General features: G+C 33.2%; 1 protein-coding gene and 1 long non-coding RNA gene across 13 annotated transcripts in view; one reads left to right on the forward strand and one right to left on the reverse strand.

Annotated features, from left to right (window-relative positions):
• NBEA (neurobeachin) overlaps positions 1-24,405 on the forward strand; it is a 662,791-nt gene that overhangs the window by 48,605 nt on the left and 589,781 nt on the right. For all 7 annotated transcript variants that reach the window (XM_019736455.3, XM_074330023.2, XM_074330024.2 and 4 more), the window contains exons 2-4: positions 20,023-20,254; positions 23,767-23,867; positions 24,107-24,202. In XM_019736455.3, coding sequence (XP_019592014.2) covers positions 20,023-20,254; positions 23,767-23,867; positions 24,107-24,202 — 429 coding nt within the window. The remainder of the gene's footprint in view (positions 1-20,022; positions 20,255-23,766; positions 23,868-24,106; positions 24,203-24,405) is intronic.
• The window catches only part of LOC109449832 (uncharacterized), a 266,951-nt gene continuing 246,934 nt past the window's right edge, over positions 4,389-24,405 (reverse strand). For 4 of the 6 annotated variants that reach the window (XR_016019145.1, XR_016019146.1, XR_016019147.1 and 1 more), the window contains 2 exons: positions 23,711-23,872; positions 4,389-11,200 (listed from right to left, as the gene is read on the reverse strand). This is a non-coding gene — a long non-coding RNA (uncharacterized LOC109449832). The remainder of the gene's footprint in view (positions 11,201-23,710; positions 23,873-24,405) is intronic. The other 2 variants (XR_012495587.2, XR_002137760.3) reach the window with 2 other exon arrangements.

Genomic DNA, 24,405 nt, shown 5'->3' on the forward strand with positions numbered 1-24,405 from the left:
GGTTTAAGCTACAGCTCAAGGAAAACTGAAATAATTGCCCATAATTATTGATATAAATGAAATAAAAATCGAAAACTTTGTTTCTAGTAAAACTTGTTTTGATACTGATTTCTGCACATCGCTTAAGCTACAGATCAAGGAAAGCTGAAGTAATTGCCCATAGCTGTTGATATAAATGAACTAAAAATGGAAACTTTATTTCTAGTAAAAGTTGTTTTGATGCTGCTTTCTGCACATAGTTTACGCTACAGATCAAGGAAAACTGAAGTAATTGTCCATAGTTGGGAATTCTGTATAAACTACGTACTTATCTTAATACACCCAAGGATTTTTAAGAAATATTTATGGAAGCTGAGGTTAGGTATGTGTCTTCATTTCAGGGATTATTTATTTTAGGCTAGGTGATGTTTCATTAGGCTTAATCCTTTACAGTTATGATACTACATTCATAAAGGAGACTACTATTTTTATGCGGTATATGAAATGTATGTTTGTGTTTATTCTAAAAATCAAGAGCAACACTTTCTTTGTCATTTTTTTTACTAGCTCTCTAAAAGTTTTGGGTATTTAAAAAAAGTACTGTTCTGATATTTAATAATATCAAACACTTGTTATTTAGATCTCTTGATCAGCACATAGTACTAATGAAATTAAAGTCATGGGTATTATTCCCATGTGAAGCAGTGAGTTTTCCTTCCTATTTTTTTTCTGACTGCCCGTCTCATACTGGAAAAATAAGGGAACATAACATTTATTGAGCATCTAGTCTAAGCTGGTCACTGTTGGGGACTTTACATGAAATAGCTTCTTTAATCATCAACTTCCCTGTGAGACAGCTGGTGTTATACTGAGAAGTTACTTGCCAAGTCATGAATTTAGTAAGTGGCAGTGTTGGGATTTGGTCCCATGTTAGCCTGACTCCAAAGATTTGTGTTGTGATCAATTGTGTGTCAGTAAAAACTACTCTTTACATAGCATTTGAAAATAAACAGTGGTTATTTAGCCTGGTGCTAATGAATTATTCCTTTTCTTCTTGGTAAGTGTCACCCTTAATCAGATATCTTCCTGGACTCTGTCACATTCCTTTAATTAGCTTTTATTTTATTTTCTGATTGGAAAGTTGGTAAATTTCTGTGATACATAAAGAGGAGAACTTGTATAAGGTAGGGACACTTAGGATATTATGGAGTAGAACTAGAGGTGGAAAAGTTGAATGGCATTAAGTTTGCTCCTGATTGTGTACCTAAGGGATAGGTTATTTTTGTGGAAGAATTGGCATGAATTATTTTATCAAATAGGCTACAGGGCTATAGAATTGAAAACTCTAAAAATGTAAATATTACTTAAAACTTGCTTTTGAATATACTGATATCATCAAAACGATAATAAATACTTGTTTAATAGATATAAAATAGTTTCAAATATTTCAGTGCATGCTCTATAGGTGCTCCTTATGGATTGTTCATACGATAAATTTGGGTCCTATTTTCAAGGACATTATAGTCCAATGTTTATATATAACCCCTGATACTGAGAGGAACATATTTTTTTCTGATTATAAAAGTAAAAGATTCTCTTCTTAGAAAATTTATAGAATTGGAAAATATGTAAAGATAAAAAGAGAAGATTTATAAGCCCACAACTCAAAAGAGATACACTTTGAGAAACATTTTATTCAGTTCCTTTTCTCTCTATATTAATACAGATTAAACACGTCTTATGAGAAGTCTACTTATTTGCTATATTTGCTTTTAACTTTGAGAGTCTTTCCTGTTTTTTGTCTGAAGGTTTTATATGTTATTCTTTTTTTCTCCTAGGAATCACATTTATGGATTTATTGACTGAATTTACAATTTTTTTTTTCTGTTTTCCAACCATGAAATTCTGCTTTAACATTTATAATTACTTTTGTGATAACTTATTCAGGCTTACATTTTAAAAAGTTTCCCAACTTTTGAGTTAAATGCTTGATTTATTTTTATTACTTTTCGCTTCTTAATGAAAGCCTTTTCAAGTAGGGATGCCTTTTCGTGAGCTGTCCTGGTCGTTGTCACTAAAACACTTCATCTCAAGCAGCTCCTGCCAGTTGGAGGGCCAGCCTTTGTTCTGGTCACACATACTTCATTTCTCTCAGATGGAAGCCTGAAATCAGCGAATCTTCTCTTTTGCCCTTACCTCATCTGAAAATAAAAGTTATTTTTATCCCCTTTGGGTCTTGAGATTCTAAATTCACGTTCTGTGATATCACAGTTACTGGATACCTCACAGTTGTCTACTCGGTAGCGATGATAGTACTTTGCTTCCTAGAACCAGAAGATCTCAGAGATCATAGTAACAATGTGGAAACGGGGACTCAGGAGAAATAAACTGATGTACCTCTCATATTAAATGAATGCACTGCTGTCCATAGTTTAAGCAGGGGTCTAGCTCTCTTTCTGTATTACCCCTTGGGCCTGATCAGTAATTCTGTGAGAAGCTATCGTAGGATTTCAGACAATAAATTCAGATAATAGATAAACATTAATTTAGTAAAAAGGTTGTTGAGAAAATGAGTATTATGATCTAAGTGCTGGTTTAGGAAGATGAATTTGGTTGTGATATTCAGTGGTGACTTGAAGTGAGAAGATATTGTGAGGAGGCAAAAAAGAGGGATTTTGAAACTGCTCAGTGTGGTAGCTAGGGAAAATGAAAAGGTTTGCGTCTGAGACTGGTGAGGAAGTAAGAAATATTAGGGCTTTAAAATTAGAGTAGAGAAAAAAGCAGAAGAATCAGGTAAAGTGAAGGCGTCCTTCTTATGGGGTGAAGAGAGTAATTATGGAAAAGGTTTTAGTTTAGGGAGATAGTTTTATTTTATTTTTTTAAATGGATTTTGGGGAAGGAAGAAATTTTCTTCTACCATGGTAGGTTATTTTGACATAATTAAATTGACATGATATAGATTAACAGGAAAAGCAACCAAATTTAATGACATGCATATGTACAGGAACTCCACATACACTAGAGAGTCGGAGACCCCATATATATACATCGGAGGTTCAGAGACAGAAAGGTAAAGTGAGGTGTGTTGGACACACTGAGCCAAAGAATGAGGTACCGTGCCTGGGACTCTGGAGTGGAGAAGGGCAATTCGCAGGACAATGCGAAGAGCAGACGTTCCGTAATTAGTTTTCCCTTCCCTATAGATAGGTCATAAAAATGTTACCTATGGTAATCGCTCTTCTTATGGGCAAGGCCCCAATTTAAATTCTTTATGGGAGAGGTGAAAGTTTCTCTTGAGCTCACTTCAGGTCAAAACAATCCCCATGCCAAAGTAGCACATTTTGGGGAGGCCTCTTCCGAACCCCTTCAGGATGATTGTTCTTTTCCAAGAAGATGAAGTTTTGAGGGGTATATATCATATTATTAAAAAAAAGTTCTAACTAAACCTAGGAGCTGACTTTTAGCAGTAAGAATGCATATATATGCATTCTTACTGCTAAAAGTCAGCTCCTAGGTTTAGTTAGAACTTTTTTTGTTCTTGCATTTTAAACTTTTCACCCATAATATAGATTGTGTTATTTTAATGGGAAGCAAATTGTAAAGACAGGCATGGAGGAGGTAAGACTCGTTAAAACCTTGAATAGTTCAGCACGATTGTGTTATTAAAAGTATTTTGGGTAGTATATGACTACTGATAACCCATGACTTGGATTAATACACTTTTATAATTGTTTATTTTTGTAAAATGAACCCAGTTGTGAATGTAATTAGTGAATTTTTAAAATATCTGGGTGCTGGAATTCCAAGATAATTTAATCATGTAAGACATGAATAACAAAGTGATAAAACATAAAACAAAAATGGTTACTTCCTACTTCTTTTTATTTAGATGTTTTTATTTTCCTTTCATAAACTAAAGCTTTGTTGCATTCACCCCATACATGAACAAAATTTACTTCAAAAATGTAGATTTTTATTTTGTAATATGATTCAGCTCTTTATGAGATTTATTGGTTTCTGTATTTGATCCCAGGTGTCCTTAAAAAATAAATACCAAAAACCAACTCACAGTGTATATAACTACTTTTCACTCTTTTTTCAATATTCGTTTTTTCTTTAATGTGAACTAAAACATATTACTTTATATAACTAATGTCATGTTAACTGATATAATACTGTTACTTACTTCAAGTCATGTGGCCTGAAAAAACAAAATCATGAGAAAAAAGCCTCAACAATGTTATGAAGATTAAGAATAATTATAGTTGCAAAATATTTTAGAATTTAAATTATTCATTTTAAAACTTCCATATATATGAGTAAGACCCATATTATGAAAATTCTTCTGTGTGATCCAGTAGAGAACTTACATAATAACCTTATTTGAGTAACAGTATGTATAACAGGGATTCATGTGTGCAGATTTTATTTATCTTGTCACAGAGCACAGGTATATTTGTGACTGAATTTTAAGATCTAGATAAAAGGATGGAATGTAGATGTTAGATTTAAATATACAATCTTGGTTATCTTTTATTCATACATTTAAAAGTAATAATTTGTTACACAGTTACATTTAAATTGAAGGAAATAAGTAAAGTTATATTTTTATATCAAAGCAGTCAACTCTTAAAAACCTCAGATATTAAAGTATTATTTACAATTAGAATATCAAAGGTTAGAAATCAAATGCATTATGTTCTCATATAACTTTTTTTTTTTTTCCATATAACTTTTTTGAGTAAGACTTTGATGTGATTGATTCCATACAATTTCCTTGTATATAGACACTGCCATATGTGTATATGAGGTCAGACAATTAAGTTCGTGAACTTATTGCAACGATGTTGCTAACCTTTTTTATATCAGAGGGATAATTCATTATGAATTTGTACCAACTGGACGAACAGTTAATCAGGTTTACTATTTGGAACTGCTGAAAAGGCTGAGTGAAAAAGTTAGATGACCTGAACATTTCGCCAACATTTCATGGCTCTTGCATCATGACAGTGCACCAGCTCACATGGCACTGTCTGTGAGGGAGTTTTTAGCCACTAAAAAATAACTGTATTGGAACACCCTCCCTACTCACCTGATCTGGCCCCCAGTGACTTTTTTTCTTTATCCGAAGATCAAGGAAATACTGAAAGGAGGATATTTTGATGGCATTTAGGGCATCAAGCGTAATATGGCGATAGCTCTGATGGCCATTCCAGAAAGAGTTCCACAGTTGCTTTGAAGGGTGGACTAGGCGCTGGCATCAGTGCATAGCTTCCCAAGGGGAGTACTTCGAAGGTGACCATAGTGATATTCAGCAATGAGGTATGTAGCACTTTCTCTAGGATGAGTTCGCAACCTTAATTGTCAGATCTCTCTCTCTCTCTCTCGCTCTCGCTCTCTCGCGCTCTCTCTCTCTCTCTTTCTCTCTCTCTCTCTCTCTCTCTCTCTCTCTCTCTCTCTCTCTCTCTCTCTCTCTCTGGTGTATACATATGCACACACTAAAATATATAATGAAGATTATTAGTGAAGGGATTTTAAGGTTTTATGATGAAAAGTGGAGTTCATTTGTGTTTGAATCTGAGTATTAATCTAATGGGAGATACGCTTAATACAGTTATGCACTGCGTAACGTTGTTTTGGCCAACAATATATGAGAGGCCCAATAAGATAATAATGGAGCTGAAAAGTTCCTATCACCTAGTGACATCACAGCCCACCTATGACTTAAAGGATTGGCCTAGGACGAGGAGGTCGCAAAAAATCAACAAGGCTGTGGTTGAGATGGCAAATGACTTTGTGGTGGGTGTGGATGAAGGTGACATAGAAGAGCTCGCAGAGGGGGTTCCTGAAGAATTGACTCATGTGGTGGTGTTGGAACCGAACTGGAACATACAGCTGAAACTGCAGAAGAGAAAGAACACCCAAGAAAATTAACAGTGAAGGGTTTAGCAGAAGCTCTTGCAAACTCACAATCCTTAAAAAGTTTGAAAACATGGACCCCCAACACCAAAAGGTTTTCAGTAATAGAGAGGAATGTTTGTGGTGCATTATCTGCTTATAAGCAAATCTCTGATGGAAAAAAACAAAAACAAAAAAATAAGCAAATTAGTATGGACATATTTGTGAAAAGAGTGTCCTCAAGAAGAGCCTCAGGCAGGTCCTTGAGGAGGCCTTCCAGAAGAAAGCATTAGTTCCCATAGGGGATGACAGCACCCTGGTGTTACTGCCCCTGAAAACTTTCCAGTGGGACCAGAGGCGGAGGTGGGAGACTGTTGATGATCTTGACCCTGTGTAGGCCTCGGCTGATGTGTGGGTTTAGTTTTTAACAAAAAAATTTAAAAAGTGAAAAAATTTTTTATAAATAGAAAGCATATAGAATAGGATATAAAGAAAAAAAAACTTGTGCAGCTGTACAATGTGTTTTTATTTTAAGCTTAAATGTCATTACAAAAGAGTAGAAAAGTTAAAAAAATTTAAAGTTTATAAAGTTACAGTAAGCTAAGGTTGCTTTATTGAAGAAACTTTAAAATAAATTTAGTGTAGCCTAAGGGTACAGTGTTTATAGTCTACAGTATATACAGTCATGTCCCCTAGGCCTTCACATTCACTCACCACTCACTCACTGACTCACCCAGAGCAACTGCCCGTCCTGCAAGCTCCACTCATGGTAAGTGTTCTATGCAGGTGTACCTTTTTTTTTTTTTTTTAATCTCTTATACCGTAATTTTACTGTACCTTTTCTATGATGAGATATGTTTAGGTACACCAGTACTTACCATTGTGTTACAGTTGCCTACATTATTCAGTAGAGTAACAGCTGTGCAGGTTTGTAGTCTAGGAGCAATAGGCTGGGTATGCAGTAGGCTATAGCATCCAGTTTGTGTAAGTACATGCAGTGATGTTTGCACAATGATGAAATCGCCTGACAGTGCATTTCTCAGAACATACCCCAGTTGTTAAGCAGTGCATGACTGTAATTGATTCATTAGCTACTTGGATTTCTTGGTCCTCTCGCATGAACCAGGCACTGGGGATATATAATGGCATTAGGATATATAATGGAGAGTAACAGTAGGACTCTGTCCAGTAGGGGCTTATGTTTTTTTTGTGGAAAACAGGTGATAAACACAAAATCAAGTATAGATTGTAATTAGTGTTATGAATAAAGTAATATATTCTGATATAGACTAATGGAGACATACGTTAGGTAGAGTAGTCAGTGAATGCCTCTTTGAAGAGATGGCAATTGAGACTGAGACCTGAAATATCAGAAAGAGCTGGTCATTGTTCACCTTCAATATTAAACACCAAAGTGAGAGGCAACAAGTGTTTATTTGAGATTAAAAAAAGAATTGCAATCGGGGCCATAGATTCAGCCAGATACCCAAATTATGTCCAGATTATGGAGTGAAGGCAAGAGGTTTTTATGAGAAAAGGAAGGGAAATAATTACATGCATAGAAGAAAGGATTTTCTGTTGGTGCTAAGCAGCTAGGTTATTCTTACCTAGACATGGCTGGTTACTGATTCTAAGGAACGTCCATAATCATCAATTCTTATGGTCAGGATGTCTGCTTTCCTGTTAGCTTTATAAAGAGTTGCTTATAAGACAATGTTGACCTAGCGCAAAGGCTTTATGCCGAGTTCAAACATTCCATGGTTTTAAGGAGTGAGACATGTAATAGAGTTCCTCTGGAATGACTGCTCTAGCTCTGTTTTAAAATGGCTCTGCTTGTGTCAACTTTTCACATCATTCAAAGAACCAGTGAAAGAACACTGCATACAGAGGCAATAATGAGCAAAAGGCCTGGGATCAGAATCTGAGTGATTGGAGTCTAATTAGCAAAGGGGAGCTGTGGGGAGCAACCCGAGATGAAATTGGTGAGGTAGACATGAAGATTTATTCCGGTTTTACAGACTGTGGGAAAGAGCTTATATTGTGTTATAGGAGTGGTGGGAAGCCACTGACAGGCTTTAAGCTCAAGGAGTGACATTTGTGTTTTAAAAAAGTTTAATTTTTCCAGCTGCGGTGGAAAGGGCAGAGGCAAAGGAAGTGGAGATCTGCTATAGGGCTTTGCCGTTCACAAGCTACACACTGTTCTTTTTTTTTTTAATTACTAAACAAAGTGATGAAACTAGACTTAAGAGAGTCTTGTTTCTAGTTGTTTCCAGTAGGGTTGTTTCCATTTTTAGAATATTATGGTAAAAATGCATGAATCTATGTTTTCATTTCCCTTGGGTAAATATCTAAGAGTAGAATTACTGGGATGTATGGGTAAATGTATGTTTAACATTGTAAGAAAATTGCCAAATTGTTTTCCAAAGTGACTGTGTCATTTTCTATTCACACTAGAAATGTGTGACAGTTCCAAATGTTTCATATCCTTTTCAACACTTGGTAATTGTCAGTGTTTTTTGTGTGAATCTAGTGGGTATATAAAGTAGCTTAATTATGGTTTTAATTTGTGTTTCTTAATTACAAATGATATTAAGCATCTTTTCATGTGCTTATATAGCATATTCTTATATCTTTTTTTGAAATATGTTTAGATCTTTTGCTAATTTTTTTTAAAATTGGATTATTTGTCTTTTTATTATCAAGATGTGAGAGCTTTTTATATATTCTGGAGACAAGTCCTTTATTAGATACATGATTTCCAAATATTTCTTCTCAAGCTGTGGTTTGTCTTTTCATTTTTGTAATAGTATATTAATTTTGCAGAAGTCCAGATTATCATTTTTTAATGCAGTTTTGTTTTTTTGGGCCTGTTTAAAAAATATTTGCCTAATCCAAAGTCAACAATTGTTTTTCAAGGATGTTTTATAATTTTAACTCTCACATTTGTGAATGGTATAAAGTAAGAGTCAAAGTTCATTTATTGACATATGGATGTCTAGTTGTTTCTCACTATTTGTATATACTGTTCTTTCCCCATTATTTGATGCCTTTGTCTATAATTGATCATCTATTGATTTTTTTTTTTTTTTGGGTCTTTTTCTGGACTTTCTGTTATGTTGTATTAATACGTATGTTGAGTCTTATAGCAGTACCATGTTGTCTTGATTCAAGTGGCTTTAATAGTAAGTCATAAAATGTGGTAGTTCGGGGCATCTCAAATTTGTTCTATTTCAGATTTGTTTGGGCTAATATAGACCCTTTTAATTTCCATATACATTCTAGAATCAGCTTGTGAATTTCTAACAAAAAGACAGCCACAGTTTTGATTAGGAATGTGTAAAAATTTGGGTGGAATTGACATCTTCCAGTCCTTGCAGATGATAATAGTTTTACATGTTTAGGTTTTAGTTTTATTTTTTCTCTTTTTTGAAAAAAATCTCAATTTTATACTTTTAAGCTTACAGATCTTACAAATGTATTCAGCATAATGCTGAATATAAGTGGTTGGAGAAGACATCCTTGCCTTATTCCCGAGTAGTACACCATCATTTACCATTAAGTATAATGTTAGTGGTAGGTTTTTCATAGCTGCCTTTTATCATGGTGTGGAAGTTTCTTTACGTTCCTGGTTTTCCTAATAAATTGTTTTGAATCTTTTCAAATGACATTTCTGTGTCTTTTGAAATGATCTTATGGCTTTTGTTTTTAGTCTCTTGACAGGGTGAATTACATTGTTTGATATGCTGATTGGTAATATAACCTGCATTCCTGGGATGAATATACTTGGTCATGATGTATATAATTCCTTGTTTTTTTTTAATGTGTTGCTGGATTTGCTTTGCTTTATATTTTGCTAATTTTTCTGTGCATGTGTGTTTGTGTGTCTGTGTTCATGAGGGTTGTTTGGTTGTAGTTTTTTTTTTTTTTCCTCTGATAAGCTTTTCTAGATTTATTATCATGGTATTGTTGGACCACAATGAGTTTGGAAGTGTTCTTTTTAAAATTTTGGGAAAAGGTTGTGTAGAATTGATAGTAATTATTTTTTTTAAGTAATCGTTAGAATTTATCTGTGAAATCATATGGATCTTGGGTTTTGTTGGTGAGAAATTTTGTTAACCACAAATTTAATTGTTATAATTAACATAGGACTAGTTAAGTTTTCTATTTCTTAAGCATACTTTGGTAGTTTATATCATTGAAATGATTTGTGTTTTTCATTTAAGTTCTCAAATTTATAGGCAGAGTTATTTAGCAGGATCACTTCTTATCCTTTTACTGTATGTAGGATCTATAGTGATGACTCCTTTGTTTGTGCTAATTTGTATCCCTGCCACACACACTTTGATTCATCTGGCTAGATAAATTGAAGAACTGGCATTTGTTTCATCATTTTCCTCCTTTTATATCTTTGATTTGTTTCATTTTAATTATCTTTTCCTGTTTTACTTTGGGTGTAATTTGCTCTTTTTTGTTCTAGTCTTAATGTGGAACCTGAGATGATTGATTTGAAATCTTTCTTCTTTAGAAATATAAGCATTTAATGCTATAAATTTTTCTGAAGCACTATTTTATCTCCATCCCATAAATTTCGATATGTTGTGTTTTCATTTTCATTTAGTTAAATTAAAAAAGAATTCCTGGTTACCTCTTCTTTGACCGAGAGGTTATTTAGAATAAGTTTCCAGATACTTTGGTATTTTTTTCCCTGATGTATAATTTTACTGATTGTTATGCTAATTCTACTGTGACCAGAATTTTGAATTTCATTAAGATGTCTTTCATTGACATCCCAGGATATTCTTATCTTGGTGAATATTTGGTGTGCACTTGAAAAGTATATGTTTTACTGTTGTTGGATGGAGTGTTTTATATGCCTGTATAACAATTCAAGTTGGTTGATAATGTTCGTTAAGTCTTCTATATTCTTAATGATTTATTTAAGAAATTGTTTTTTGGTCTACTAAATCGACTAATTACAGAGAGAGAAGTATTGAAATTGCCAACTAAATTGTAGATTTCTCTGTTTCTCTTTTCATTTGTATTAGACTTTGCTTCCTACTTTTTGAAGTAGGTGCATTCTACCATTATTAGATGCATTCATAATTAGGATTGCTATGTGATTTTGATGAATCAACCCATTTCTCCTTATAGAAAATCCCCAGTTATTTTCTTTTATAAAGTCTACTTTGTCTGATATTAGTATAGCTACACCATTTTCAATTGTGTTTGTATAGTGTGTCTTTTTCCATCCTTTTGCTTTTAACCTGTTTCTTTATTCTTTAATTTTGGGCGTTGGCAGTGTTAACCAAAGTAGAGGTTCATCCTGTAAAAAAGAACAAAAAGCATTTATTTGAGGAAAAAGAGTTACAACCTGGGAGAGACAGATTCAAGTAGCAATCTAGATTGTGCTCCAGAGAGAACAGAGAAAGGCAGGGTTTAAAAAGACAAAACCACCTGTACAGTTCTTCCATGCAAATGAAGGATTGCTGGCTAGGTTAACAGGGATTGGTTAGTTCCAATTTGTAAAGGAGGGGGGCAGAAACTTCAAGGAGGAGGTCAAGTCCATGTGTGTTCATGCAGCAGTTGCTCTAGGATGTTCATGACTCAGCCTTGAGCTGAGTTAGCAACAGATTGGCAACTGAATAGTAACTCAGAACTGATGCAGAGGATGTGCATAGGCCCCACTTCCTTAAGAGTCTCTCTATTTTAAGTGCCTGTCTTAGAAAATGCTTATTTTATTTTCTCCATTATCCCCAAACTCTTGCTTATGTGCTAACTGCCTGGTTTTATAAATAAAGTTAACTTATAAACTTTAATATTAAGGAGTGCTGGAACACAGCCACACCTTATCATTTACATATCGTATGTGGCTGTTTACAAGTTACAAATGCAGAATTGTGTAGCTAGAATAGAGACCATATGGCTTGGAAGTCTAAAAGTTTTACTGTATGGCCCTTTAAGAAAAAGTTTGCTGACCTCTACATTTTTTTTTGGGGGGTGGGGTGTATAGAATACTGTTGGAGCTTGCTATATATATTTTATACATTGTTGCAATCTCTGCGTTTTAAGTGATGATTTTAGATTATTTACATCAGTGTAACTCATATGACCACATTTCAGTTGGCTACCTTTGCTGTTTATTTTCTATTATCATATCTTTCTTTCTGTTTCATTTTTCATGTCCTGTTTTAAGTTAATTGAATATTTGTTATGATGTTTTACATCTATTGATTTATTAATTATACATATTGGTTTCTTCAATTTTTTCTTTTTTTAGGTTCACAGCAAAATTGAAGGGAAGCTACAGAGATTACCCACATACCCCTTGCCTCCACACATGTATAGCATCCCCCCATTGTCAACATCCCCCACCAGAGTGGCACATTTGTTATAGTCAACGAACCTACATGATTACATCATAATCACCCTAAGTCCATAGTTTACCTTATTGTTCACTCTTGGTGTTATACATCCTGTGGATTAGACAAATATATAATGACGTGTATTCAGCATTATAGTATCATACAGAATATTTTCATTGCTCTAAAAATCCTCGTGCTGCACCTATTCATCATCCCTTTCTTCATGAACCCCTGGCAACCACTGCTCTTTTTATTGTCTCCATAATTTGCCTTTTCCAGAATGTCATATAGTTGGAATTATACAGTATATAGTGTTTTCAAATTGGCTTCTTTCACTTAGTAATGTGTAATTAAGATTCCGCCATGTCTTTTCATGGCTTGATAGTGCTTTTCTTTTTAGTGCTAAATGGTATTCTATTGTTTGTATGTACCATTAACCCACTGAAGGACATCTTGGTTGCTTTCCAGTTTTGGTAGTAGTTATGAATAAAGCTGCTATAAACATCTGTTTGTATAGTTTTGTGTGGACACAAGTTTTCAGCTCCTTTGAGTAAATACCATGGAGCATAATGCTAGATTTTATGGTAAGAATATACTTAGTTTTGTTAAGAGACCACCAAACTGTCTTCCACAGTGGCTGTACCATTTTGTATTCTGAACTGCAATGAATGAGAGTTCCTGTTGCTCCACTTTTGCACCAGCATTTGGTGTTGTCAGTGTTCTGGTTTTCGGTCACTCTAAAAGGTGTGTAGTGATATCTCATTGTTTTAATTGGCATTTCCCTGATGACATGTAATACGGATAGAGCATTTTCTCATAATCTTATTTGCAATTTGTGTATCTTCTTCAATAAGGTGTCTGTTAAGGTCTTTAGTATTTCTTTTTTACATTTAGTGCTTTTTTTTTTTTCTTAGAGTTTACAATATGCATCATATTGTAATAATATGATAATACAGTAAGTTAACAATATGCATCATTAACTTACTGCCTTCTGCCTTCAAATGATATTCCACTTCAACTATGGGATAAGAACCTTTTAAAAGTACACTTATATTTCTTTCCCCTTTCCTGTCTTTTGTGCACTTGGCTATCATTGTTTTTCCTTCTAAATGTGTCATAAATCCCTTATATACTGTTCTTATTTTTTGCTTCAAATAGGTATCTTTTAAAGTGTTTTTAAAAATGAAGAAAGTCTTTTGTATTTAACAACAGACTTAACAATTCTGGCACTAGTCAATTTCTTGTGGCATTTCAGATTTCCATCTGGTATCATTTTCCTTCTGGAAGAAGTTACTTTAACATTCCTTGTAGTAAAGCCTGCAGGCAATGAGTTCTCTCAGCTTTCATTTGTCTGTGGAAGTCTTTATTTTGTTTTTATTTATGAAATGGATTTCTTAGGGTTTTCAGTGTTAGGCTAGCAGTTAGAATTTAATAGCATATGATGGTTTGGTAATTTAATTAACACTTCTAATTTTTACTTCATCTTACATGTCAGTTGGCTCTATGTAAGCAGCTAAGTGTACTGTATGTGTTCGTTATAGTCATATTATGCAATTATAAAGGTGGTTTTACTGCTTTTAATCAACTGCATGTTGTTTAAAATATATTTTAAATAAGTCACTTATTGTATGATAGTCACTCCCTTTGTTTTCTCCTCCCCTTCCTTAGAGTTTTTTGGATTGTATTTGTAACAGCATTTGTTATACTCTTGGGTATAGTTATTTTTATACCACAGAAAGATTGCCAGTAGATATTACTTTGTAGAGAGGACTGGTGTGAAGGAGATAGGAAACAAGTAATTTTCTTTCTTTCTATTTTTTTTTTTACTTAGTTTTTCAGCTGGGTTTAGGATCATTAACTGTTATTATGTTCATGACCAAATTATATTCTCCTGTTATTTACTAAACACATATCTAAAAGTCCTTAATTTTTAGGCTAATGTTTACCTGCAGATCTCGAAGGTTAGATGACTGGTGGAGGTACGTATTTATATCCCGGGGGTGGTCTCTCTGGTATAGATTCACTTGTTAATTCTTTATGATATTGACAAGTTAAAACAAATTTCGAGGCTGATATTAGCTTTGGGACCTTAGGCAAGTTACTTATGCCAACTTCAATTTCATTGTTTGAGATACTCATCTCACAGAGTTGTGAGAATTAAAGGAGGCTATCCATGTACAAAAATTACTCAGCACATAATAAATGTTCCCAACATCACACTTTGTATTATGTTTCCACATTTTTATTTTTGTAAAATTTCATATAAATATTGCTTTATTTTGAAGATGTATTCTTTAGAAATTCATAGTTCAAGAGCTTTGTAATTTAGGTTATATCTGTTTCTACAAGTAATTTGATTGACTTACAGTAAAAAGACATCTGTTCACTAAGAAAAAAAGCAGAAAAACAGAATAGAGGGAGAAGATAATCAAGATAAATGTAGTTACCAAATTTTGAACATTACATTAATGTATTCTTTAGATGGGACATCTTTTCTTGTTTCTTTGCATCTCTCTCATGATTTTTGTGTTGTAAACTGGACATTTTGAATATTGTAATTTGGAAACTCTGGAAATCAGATTCTTCTCACTTCTTCCTTGTGTTTGTTATTGCTGTTGTGGGTTGTTTGCTTAGTGACTTTTCTAAACTGTATTCCGAAGCTCTGTATTCTCTGTCATGTGTGGCCGCTGAAGTCTGTGTTCTGTGTTCTGTTTTTTTTTGGTGGTGAGTAGGCGGGTATTTTGACAGTTTTACCTTAAGTGCCTGGAGCCAAGGAAAGGAGAAAAGAAGGAAAAAAGAAGAAAATACTCCCTCCATCTTTGCAGACTTGTTTTGTGTTGGGATATTCCTTCAGTTCTTAGGCTGTTTACAACTCTGCCTTAGCTTTTACTTCCTACAAGTGAAAGCTTAGGGTCTTTTAAGACATTTTTGGAATGTGCAACTTGCTGTGAGCATGAATGTGGCTTTCTCAATTCTTCTGTGTATGTGAGAGTTTTTAAAAGACCTTTTACCCACATGTATTTCCTTTCCCCACTTCTTCCTTCCCAGGCTTCCAGGTTTATCTATTGCTTGTCCCAAGTATTATCTCTTGTCCCAGACTGATGCAGCTAATACCTGGGCTGTTGAATGCTGTCAACAAAAGTTTCCCTGCTCTGGGGATATTCTGAGTTGGGTGAAACAAAAGGAACTCTTTGTATGTGTCCTACGGGAGCGTCAGATAGCTGAGACCCACCACAACAATTTTTGAGAACAAGTTCCCTGCGACTCCCTGTGGGAATAGCAGCCCTCACTACAGTGTAGGCTGTTGTCCTCATGACTGTTTTTAGTCTGGGGTGTGGGCGATTCCAGGTGGAACAATGCTTTTTATCACAAAACAGTGGCTGCGTCTTCACCAAGTCTTCCCATGGTGGTCGTATGTTTTTGACTTGATTCCAGAATTCTTTAGAAGTTCAGTCTGATAGTTTTTGCCAGCTCATTAGTTTTTTAAGTAAGACAGAACCCTGGGGTTGCCCTCTATGCCATTTTTTGGTGATGTCACTCCTACAATTCTTTTTCAAAGGAAGGTGTTGTAAAGCAGTTTCACTTTAAAATAATTAGAAATTGGTAGTAGAAATATATTTAAGACTGATTTTAACAATTGTGTGTAGTATATTTATCGTTAGTCAATAACACAAATCAACTGAATTTTACCTGTGAAACCTTACGTATTTTCCATGTATTGATAGAAAAAATGTAAGGCCAGGGAGTGGTATAAAGAGGAATGAGAAAACATCATTTTTGGCTTTGTGGTCATTTTGGAACATTAAATAAGATATATGGCAATAGGAGCAATTCATTGCTGAAGGAGGAGTCGAGGTCAGTGGAAAGTCTGGCTTTCAGCTTGGTGACTGACCAGCATTAGTGAAGCCTTCCGCGGGTCTGTTTAACTCCCTCCTGTTCTCCCATCCTGCCATCTTCCCATTCCATGTTAAATACTGAATAATTTACTGGGCTTGATAGGGTGCTAGTGGTGTAGAAATAGTCGATAGTTAGATAGAAATTGTCCTTACCCTACAAAGCTTATTGTAATATGGGACCTAGAGAGAAATCTGTAAACACCTATGACATCATGTAATGATAGCTGTGGTGTGCATGGATCATAATGTGAGTTCAGAGAAAGGTCATCTTTGTGGTTACTGGGGAGGCTGTCTGGATTAAGTGATATCTAAACTGATAATTGGAGGTTTAATGGAAGTTAACAAATTTAAGAGGTGCGAGAGAACCCTGTGCCATGCATTGCTAGTAACGTATCTGAAGAGTTTTAGATGAAGTGAGAGATGGCATTGCAGAAATGTTCTTTATGACAGTAGGTAGGGAATGGGAAATAGAGGAAGCTGGATCTAGGGTGTCAAATTGGGACTTTAGAAGCAATGTTATCTAGTTTGGAGTTTGTTCAGCAGAGTAAGTTGCAAAGAAATCCAACTGGTTAGTAATTGTCCAATTTGATCTAATTAATGAACACTGAATTACCCCATATGATCCTAATAATATAAGGTTCAAAACAGAGATATTCAAAGACTCTATATTTAAAAAAATAAACAAGATATTTAAATTGCTAATAATTATAAAAACAATACTTTCATAAGATATTTCCACGTCAGCATTTTATATGCAAATTTTTGTACAGTAATTAAAAAAATTATTTAAGTATAGTTGGTATACAATTTTATATTAGTTTTAGGTGTACAACATGGCAATTCAGTTTATATATCTTATAACGTGATCAGTAAGATATGTCTAGTAACTATCTGTCACTGTGCATAATTATTAGCTATTATTGACTATTTTTTTATGATGCTGTACATTACATCCCTGTGGCTGATTTATTTTATAACTGGAAATTTGTACGTCTTACTCAACTTCATCTTTTCCACCCATTCCCCCCTTCCCTCTGGAAACCCATCGATTTGTTCTCCGTATCTATGGATCTGTTTTTGTTTTGTTTGTTCATTTGTTTTGTTTCTGTGTAGATTTCACATATAAGTAAAGTCATATGGTATTTGTCTTTCTCTGTCTGACTCATTTCACTTAGCATAATACCCTCTAGGTCTATCCGTGTTGTTGCAAATGGAAAGATTTCATTCTTTTTTATTACTGACTAATATTTCATTGTGTGTGTGTGTGTGTGTGTGTGTATGTGTGTGTGTGTGTGTGTGTGTACCATATCTTTTTTATTCATTCACCTATGGATGGATACCTAGGTTGCTTCCATATCTTGGCTATTGTAAATAATGCTGCAGTGAACATAGCAGTGTACATACGAGCATCTTTTGAATTAGTGTTTTTGTGTTAGTAGCGTTTTATAACCACATTTTATCATGGTTCTTGGTTATACCAGATTATGCTAAAGCACTTAGAACTTGTTTAGATTAGTCTGAAAAAATTGTTCAGTGTTCCTCTACTTTAGTGAATACTAATTTTTAACAGAGATTTATTCAGAGGCTGATAGGCTTTAACCTTGGAATCTGCTTCTAATAGTTCAATTAGTAAATGCCCACATCACTGCTTTTCAAACCTATTTATTTCTCTATATGATTCACTTCTAGAGAGCATCTTCTGAGTTACTAATTACTGGTCTACAAGGTTCATAGTTGTCACACAAATCTATTGCACTTGTAATAATGAATAAGCAAGCAGTTCTTTGGTAAGGCTGTGGCATAGTGAAAATGTTGTTGGTTTTCATAGATCTACAAGTAATAGCTAAGAGAGAACCTAATCCATAATAGTTTAGCATTTGATGGAAATTTAAGGCTTAAGCTGGCCGTTTCATGTACGTTAGATGTATGTGATCAGGTGACTACATCCTTTAGCTCAAAGCTGGGTTTATAAGATAATTGATACTAGCTAACCTTAACTAAATATATGCCTAACTTTGTTCCTAAGTGCTTATGACCCAGTTACTTTATTTAATCCTTATAAAACAGATTACATAAGAACTTTTATTCCCATGTTGTTGATGAAGTAACTGAGGCTTAGAGAAGTAGCGTCGTTAAGGTCATACCACAAGTGAGTTGTGCAGCTTGAAACTTGAATCCAGGAAATCTAAATTCAGAGTCAACCGCCCTTGTAGTGGTTATTGTTAATAAACTAGTAGTAGTAGGAGGAGTTGAAGTCGTTTCATACATAGAAGCAAAAAGCAGCCGTTAACCACAGACTATCCAGTAAAACAGGTCAGAAGATATCATGAAGGCTAGTTTCTTATAAAGTTGAATTTTGCAGTTGTTGCAGAGAAAAATGTGTATAGAGTATATTTTGAAATGTGAGAATATTTTGTTTTAAAATTCTTAAATTTTGGAAGACTTTAAAAATATTCTTAAATGAGATTTTATTCCTTGTATGGACTTGTGTGAAGACAGACTTACTGGGTTTTGATTCTGGATCCTCTACCTACTAGTTCTGTGATCTTTTGCAACTTAGTTAAACTTTCTTTGCCTATGATTCCTTATCTGTAAAATGAAGATAATAATAGTGTCTTTCTCATAAGTTGTAGTCAGAGTTAAATTATAAAATATGTGTAAAGCACTTAGAATAGTCTAAATGTACGACTAGGTGGTGGTGTTGTTATTATATTATTTATCCCATTTTTATCATACCGTGTGGTCATTCATCTATAGTAATGAACACCTTTCATTGATGGAAAACTAATTCTACTTTTTGAATTTAATTTCTAGTCCCTATCTGCCCTAATCTTACTTTTCCTTTGTTTCCTCTTTGCCAACTCCTCACAATTTATGTTTTCTTTTATGCTTTATGTACTTGTAAGCCAACTTCAACCTTTTTTTAGATAGAGTATGCATACTATATACATATGTACATCTTTATTCTTGGAATTTAGTAGTATTAGCACACGGGCTGGTTTTTGTTTGTTTTTTTTTGGTCCACGGATATGGTCCTAGTTCCTAGAACAGTAAGTCCTAGTTTTTTAATAAAATTTTTGTTGAACGAATGAATAAATAACTTCCAAATTATCAGGTACTTTGTATATGGCTATTATTGTCTTCCTAAATTTTCCATTCTCTAGACTAAGAAGACATCCAGTTCGTCAATGTTAAGAATGGTACTTATAACTGAATATAATAAATAATTCATGTACTATTGATCAGTAGAGAATAGTGTGTCATTGTATTATATCTATTATTCTGTGTGTATTTGTCTATCACTATACTTAAAGTTGCATTTGAAAGGGACAGTAATACTTTTGACTTATTTGGCATAATGCCACAAGTCAAACATACTGCTGTTAACACACCTTTATCATGTCACAGTTCTTTAAAAAGTATTACAAGATATTAGGTATTTCTCTGTTAAACTTCTTTTTAAACATTGATTCTATTATTTCAACATTTTCGTATTATTACTTAACATTTATCCTTAGTGAACTCTGCATCTTCTAGTGTTTATCACTTTTTAAGAGCCAAACTCCTTTTTATAGGAATTTCTCCTGAATCTCACTCAGTAGTCATATGCTGTTTTACTCTGTTCTTGTAGATTTGAAATCACCTTTGTCCATTAAAAAAAAAAAAAATGCATTTCTCTTTGCTAATTTTCAGTCTTATAGCACCTTTTAGATTTTTGTAGCTTATACATTTTTATCCAAATTAGTTTTAGACTAGAAGACATGAAATTTTTTAGAGTAACTATACTTTCTTGCTAGTTGAATATTTGGTATTATTTTATTGTTATAAATAACCTCCCACCTTATCATTACTTATTGTTCCTTTTTTTTTTTTTTTTTTATTTTCAGCTGGTTGGTGGAGAATTTGACTTGGAGATGAATTTTATTATCCAGGATGCTGAGAGTATAACATGCATGACTGAGCTTTTGGAGCACTGTGATGTAACATGTCAAGCAGAAATATGGAGCATGTTTACAGCCATTCTACGAAAAAGTGTTCGGAATTTACAGACTAGCACAGAAGTTGGGCTAATTGAACAAGTATTGCTGAAAATGAGTGCTGTAGATGACATGATAGCAGGTATGAGGTTATCTGACAGGAAAGTATAATTTCAATGTGTATAAAGATTCATGTACTTCTTTATATTCTGTTAGTAATATGGATTTGTTGAAGCTACCTTGATTTAAAATAGATGAATAGAAATTGATGGAAAATTTGCCTTTTATATTAAGAGAAAACCTGACAAATAACAGATTAATTTATTCTGTATTATACAAACATAATCACTAATTTTGCTTTCCCAGGTTTTAGAAAAAAATCTCAATAATGTGGAATAGGTGCTATGAAATCTTTTAGAAAAATAAACAATACCTTTCTATGTAATATTTAATTAAACCTGCACATAATTAAAATATCACAATACATATATTTCTGTGTAATGAGCACTTTATCAAATTCTCAGAGCTCCATCCATGCTCTTTAATCTGGCCTATATGCAACTATGAAAAGAGGAACTAAAAGTCTTAGGATAATTAAGCATGTTGTATTTTTTGGAAGTGTCCACTTTACTTTGAAAGTTTTTTGGAGAAACTTTTGTATGAAAATAAACACATATATTATGTAATAGAACATAAAATTTGCATGAAATTTACAGATAAAATTTTTTAATTTTGTGCTTGTTATGTGTTATTTCAAAGAATAACTTTCAAATCTATGGTTCTTCCCACCAGACCTTTTCAAGTTCATTTCCTTCTGTGGTTAGATGTACTTCAGTAGAAATGTTTTGAAAGATGGTCCTAGAGCAACAGTCATTCCCAGAAAAGAAGTTTAGAGTTCAAAATGTAGATTCTCTTAAGCCATGAATCTTCAGCATAAGTTTCTTCTGACATGAGAGGGTTTTAATAATTCTAAAAGTGCTAATATGACTCCTTACAGTATCATATCTAATCCTTAAATGTAGTTTAGACACTAGAGAATCCACTATGATATTTTGCCTTATGCTTTAATATTAGTAGAACAAAACATTAATCAGTAATGAATGGAATGAGGAGCAGGTTAAAGATGAATGCTTTTTAAATTTAAACAATATTTAAAATGTTTTGTTTTATATATTAGAAATAATTTCTATTTGCTTTCATAGTGGCATCTATCTCTATTTAGAAAGATTTAGCATTGTCTATATTGGTTGCAAATGGTTCACTTGAAGAAAAATATGATTCAAACTTAAAACATCTTTTTAATGTAGATGTACCATTTCTGTAAATTCTAGCATTGTTTAACAGGAATTTATTTGTATAAGCATCTATGTACACATGTTTTATAGATGATCATGTGATTTTTGAATCCTTTATCTGGGTTTAAGCCCTTATTTTTTAATTTTATTGGTAAGTAATAAATTGATTACCACTTTTTAGAGTGCGTTTTACAAAATGAGCCACAAGTAATGTGCTTTGTAGATAAACTGGTACATAATTCATGAGTATTGAGATGTGAGGTGATAGTAAATGTGATAGTACCACAGAAGTTCATGTTTTTACATTTTCTATTATATAAAGCTTCTTAATTCTCTTACCTTTTGTTCTCAGTAATACTGATAACAAAACTTTTACATTTTGTTATTTTAAGCATTGAAAGTACCTCTGCCTTACTTCTCAGTAGAGAAATTAAAATTTAGATGCCATACCGTGTTTCACCGAAAATAAGACCTAACCGGAAAATAAGCCCTAGCATGATTTTTCAGGGTGACATCCCGTGAACATAAGCCCTAATGAGTCTTTTGGAGCAAAAATTAATATAAGACCTGTCTTATTTTTGGGGAAACATGGTACTAAATAATCACCAAGACACTAAGTTTTTACTCTGAATTTTTGTAGTATGTTAAGTTCAAAGAGGTACTTTTCGTTTAATAATGTGAAAGTAACACTAGAAGGTGGTTAAACTTAATATCCATAGCAAATTGATAAGAGAATTTCATAGTTTAGTATATTTTTCCTTTAAAAATCTTGTTCAGAAAAGATGACCTGTTATAAAATTTAACTGAGCTGCTTGGTTATGTTACATGCACAATAAATAAGAAATTTTAATAATTATATCATTAAATACAAATTTAATAGATCACTTTTTTGTGATATACATAGGAGATGAGATGAAGGTTTGTAAATAGATCTTAATTTTTTTTTTAAAGTATTTGTAGGTGAACCTTTAAGATATCTTCTATGAAGATTGCCATTGGAGTTAATTGCTTAAAAATGCTTCATATTAACTTAGGGTTTTAAGATGTTTGATTTTTATCTAGAATTCTCTCTTAGAAACAGATCTTCTGACTAATATGTAGAAACTGAATGTTTTTGTTACTTGAATGGTTAAGCATTTTGTTTCATTAAAAGATCTGTCTCAAAAATGACATATCCACAGTCACATTTTTATCGTAGAGATTGTTTATTCTTGTGACATTAAGTGAAATCAGTCAGCTATTTATTGATGAAAATAATCATATTAAATTTCAATTTTGAAATATGTGATATTTTTAAAGTCTCAAATTCCAGCTATTAACCTATGATATTGGATAATATATATTATATATCAATAACTAATTATTTCAAGTTATCCTAATTTAATTATTTATTAATTGATGATAAATAGTTTAGAATGTATATGTGTATTGATTGTAATAACTTGTGTAGTATCCTTAATTCTTAGGAAGTGCTTAGAAATCAAGAAAATGAAGTAAAAGTGTTTAGATGTTTAATTTCTTGCAAAGAAAAATTGACAGAGGTATGACTCACAATGTCTAGAGATGAGAAAGTAATTAAGGACATGAGATTAAATGTATATATTTTTTATTATTTGGGGATCTGGTGTGTCTGTTATATGCACATAAACACATTAGCGTAATGGATATCACTAGTGATACATTTAAATGATACTTCCATTTAGAGACTAGTGGGTGTGAATGAGGGCTCTTGAGCCATACTGCCTCTGTTCAAATTCTAACTTTACCACTTACTGGAGTGTGTTCTTACTCAATGTAACTAAGTGATCTAAGCCTCACTTTCCTAGTTTTTAGAAGGGTTATGGTAGTAGTACTTATCTCATAAGCTTGTTATGAGAATTTGTGACGTTAATACATGTAAACCACTTGGAATTGTGCCAGGCAAGGAATAAATGCTCAGAATTATTAATGTGCCAAAGAGTATTTCAGAAACATGTTCTAAAAGAAAATATGGTCACTAATTTAAAATGTTCAGTCATTGTATCTTTGCATATTTTTGCCTATCTTTCCTTGAATGCAGCCAGGTGTATGTATGTGTGTGTTTATTCTGGTAACTCATAAAAATGTATATATTTGCTAAGAAAAGTTAATGGAGATGGAAATCTGATGGGGAAAAAAGTCCTAAAACTTAAATTTAATTTTTTGGTTTTATTTTAGCTTAACTAATTAGAATGATTATTCATGAGGATGTTTAGCTATATTAGATATACATATATATGTAAAATGATAGTTGATAACTTTTGTTCTTTAAAAAAGTGTATTACCTTGACAGATGGCAGCTCATGACTAGAGTTCAGAATAACTTTATTTTCCTTTGAAGATCTTCTAGTTGATATGTTGGGGGTTCTTGCCAGCTACAGCATCACTGTGAAGGAGTTGAAGCTTTTGTTCAGCATGCTTCGAGGAGAAAGTGGAATCTGGGTAAGCTGTGGTCAGAGGGAGAAGTATTCAATATCAGTGCATTAATACTTAATGTTCAACAATTTGTCTCTAGAGAGCTGTAAACTTGAATTTGTAATGGAAATTGTTCCTCTTAAAGAGTTCCGCAAATGATTTGAGATTAATTTTCTCTGGTTAGAAAACAGTTCAGTGGCTAACGTGACATATTAGGTATTTTTGCTAAATCTGTACAATGACATTTCTTTTTCTTGTTTCCTCAGCCAAGACATGCAGTAAAATTATTATCAGTTCTTAATCAGATGCCACAAAGACATGGTCCTGATACTTTTTTCAATTTCCCTGGTTGTAGTGCTGCGGTAAGTTTAAAATACATATGTTTATTTTTATTTATATATTTTTAAGTCAGCTCTATGAAGGTATAATTTACATACAATAAAATTCACCATTTAAAAAGTCTGGTTTGATGAGTTTGTAATAGTCTAGTAACCACCACCACAATCATGATTTAGAACAATTCCATCACTGCCCCAAATTCCCTTGTTTCTGTTTGAAGCCAGTC

This window comes from Rhinolophus sinicus, chromosome 16, assembly GCF_057876585.1.
Source record: "Rhinolophus sinicus isolate RSI-liver-muscle chromosome 16, RSI-T2T, whole genome shotgun sequence".
Classification (NCBI taxonomy): domain Eukaryota; kingdom Metazoa; phylum Chordata; class Mammalia; order Chiroptera; family Rhinolophidae; genus Rhinolophus; species Rhinolophus sinicus.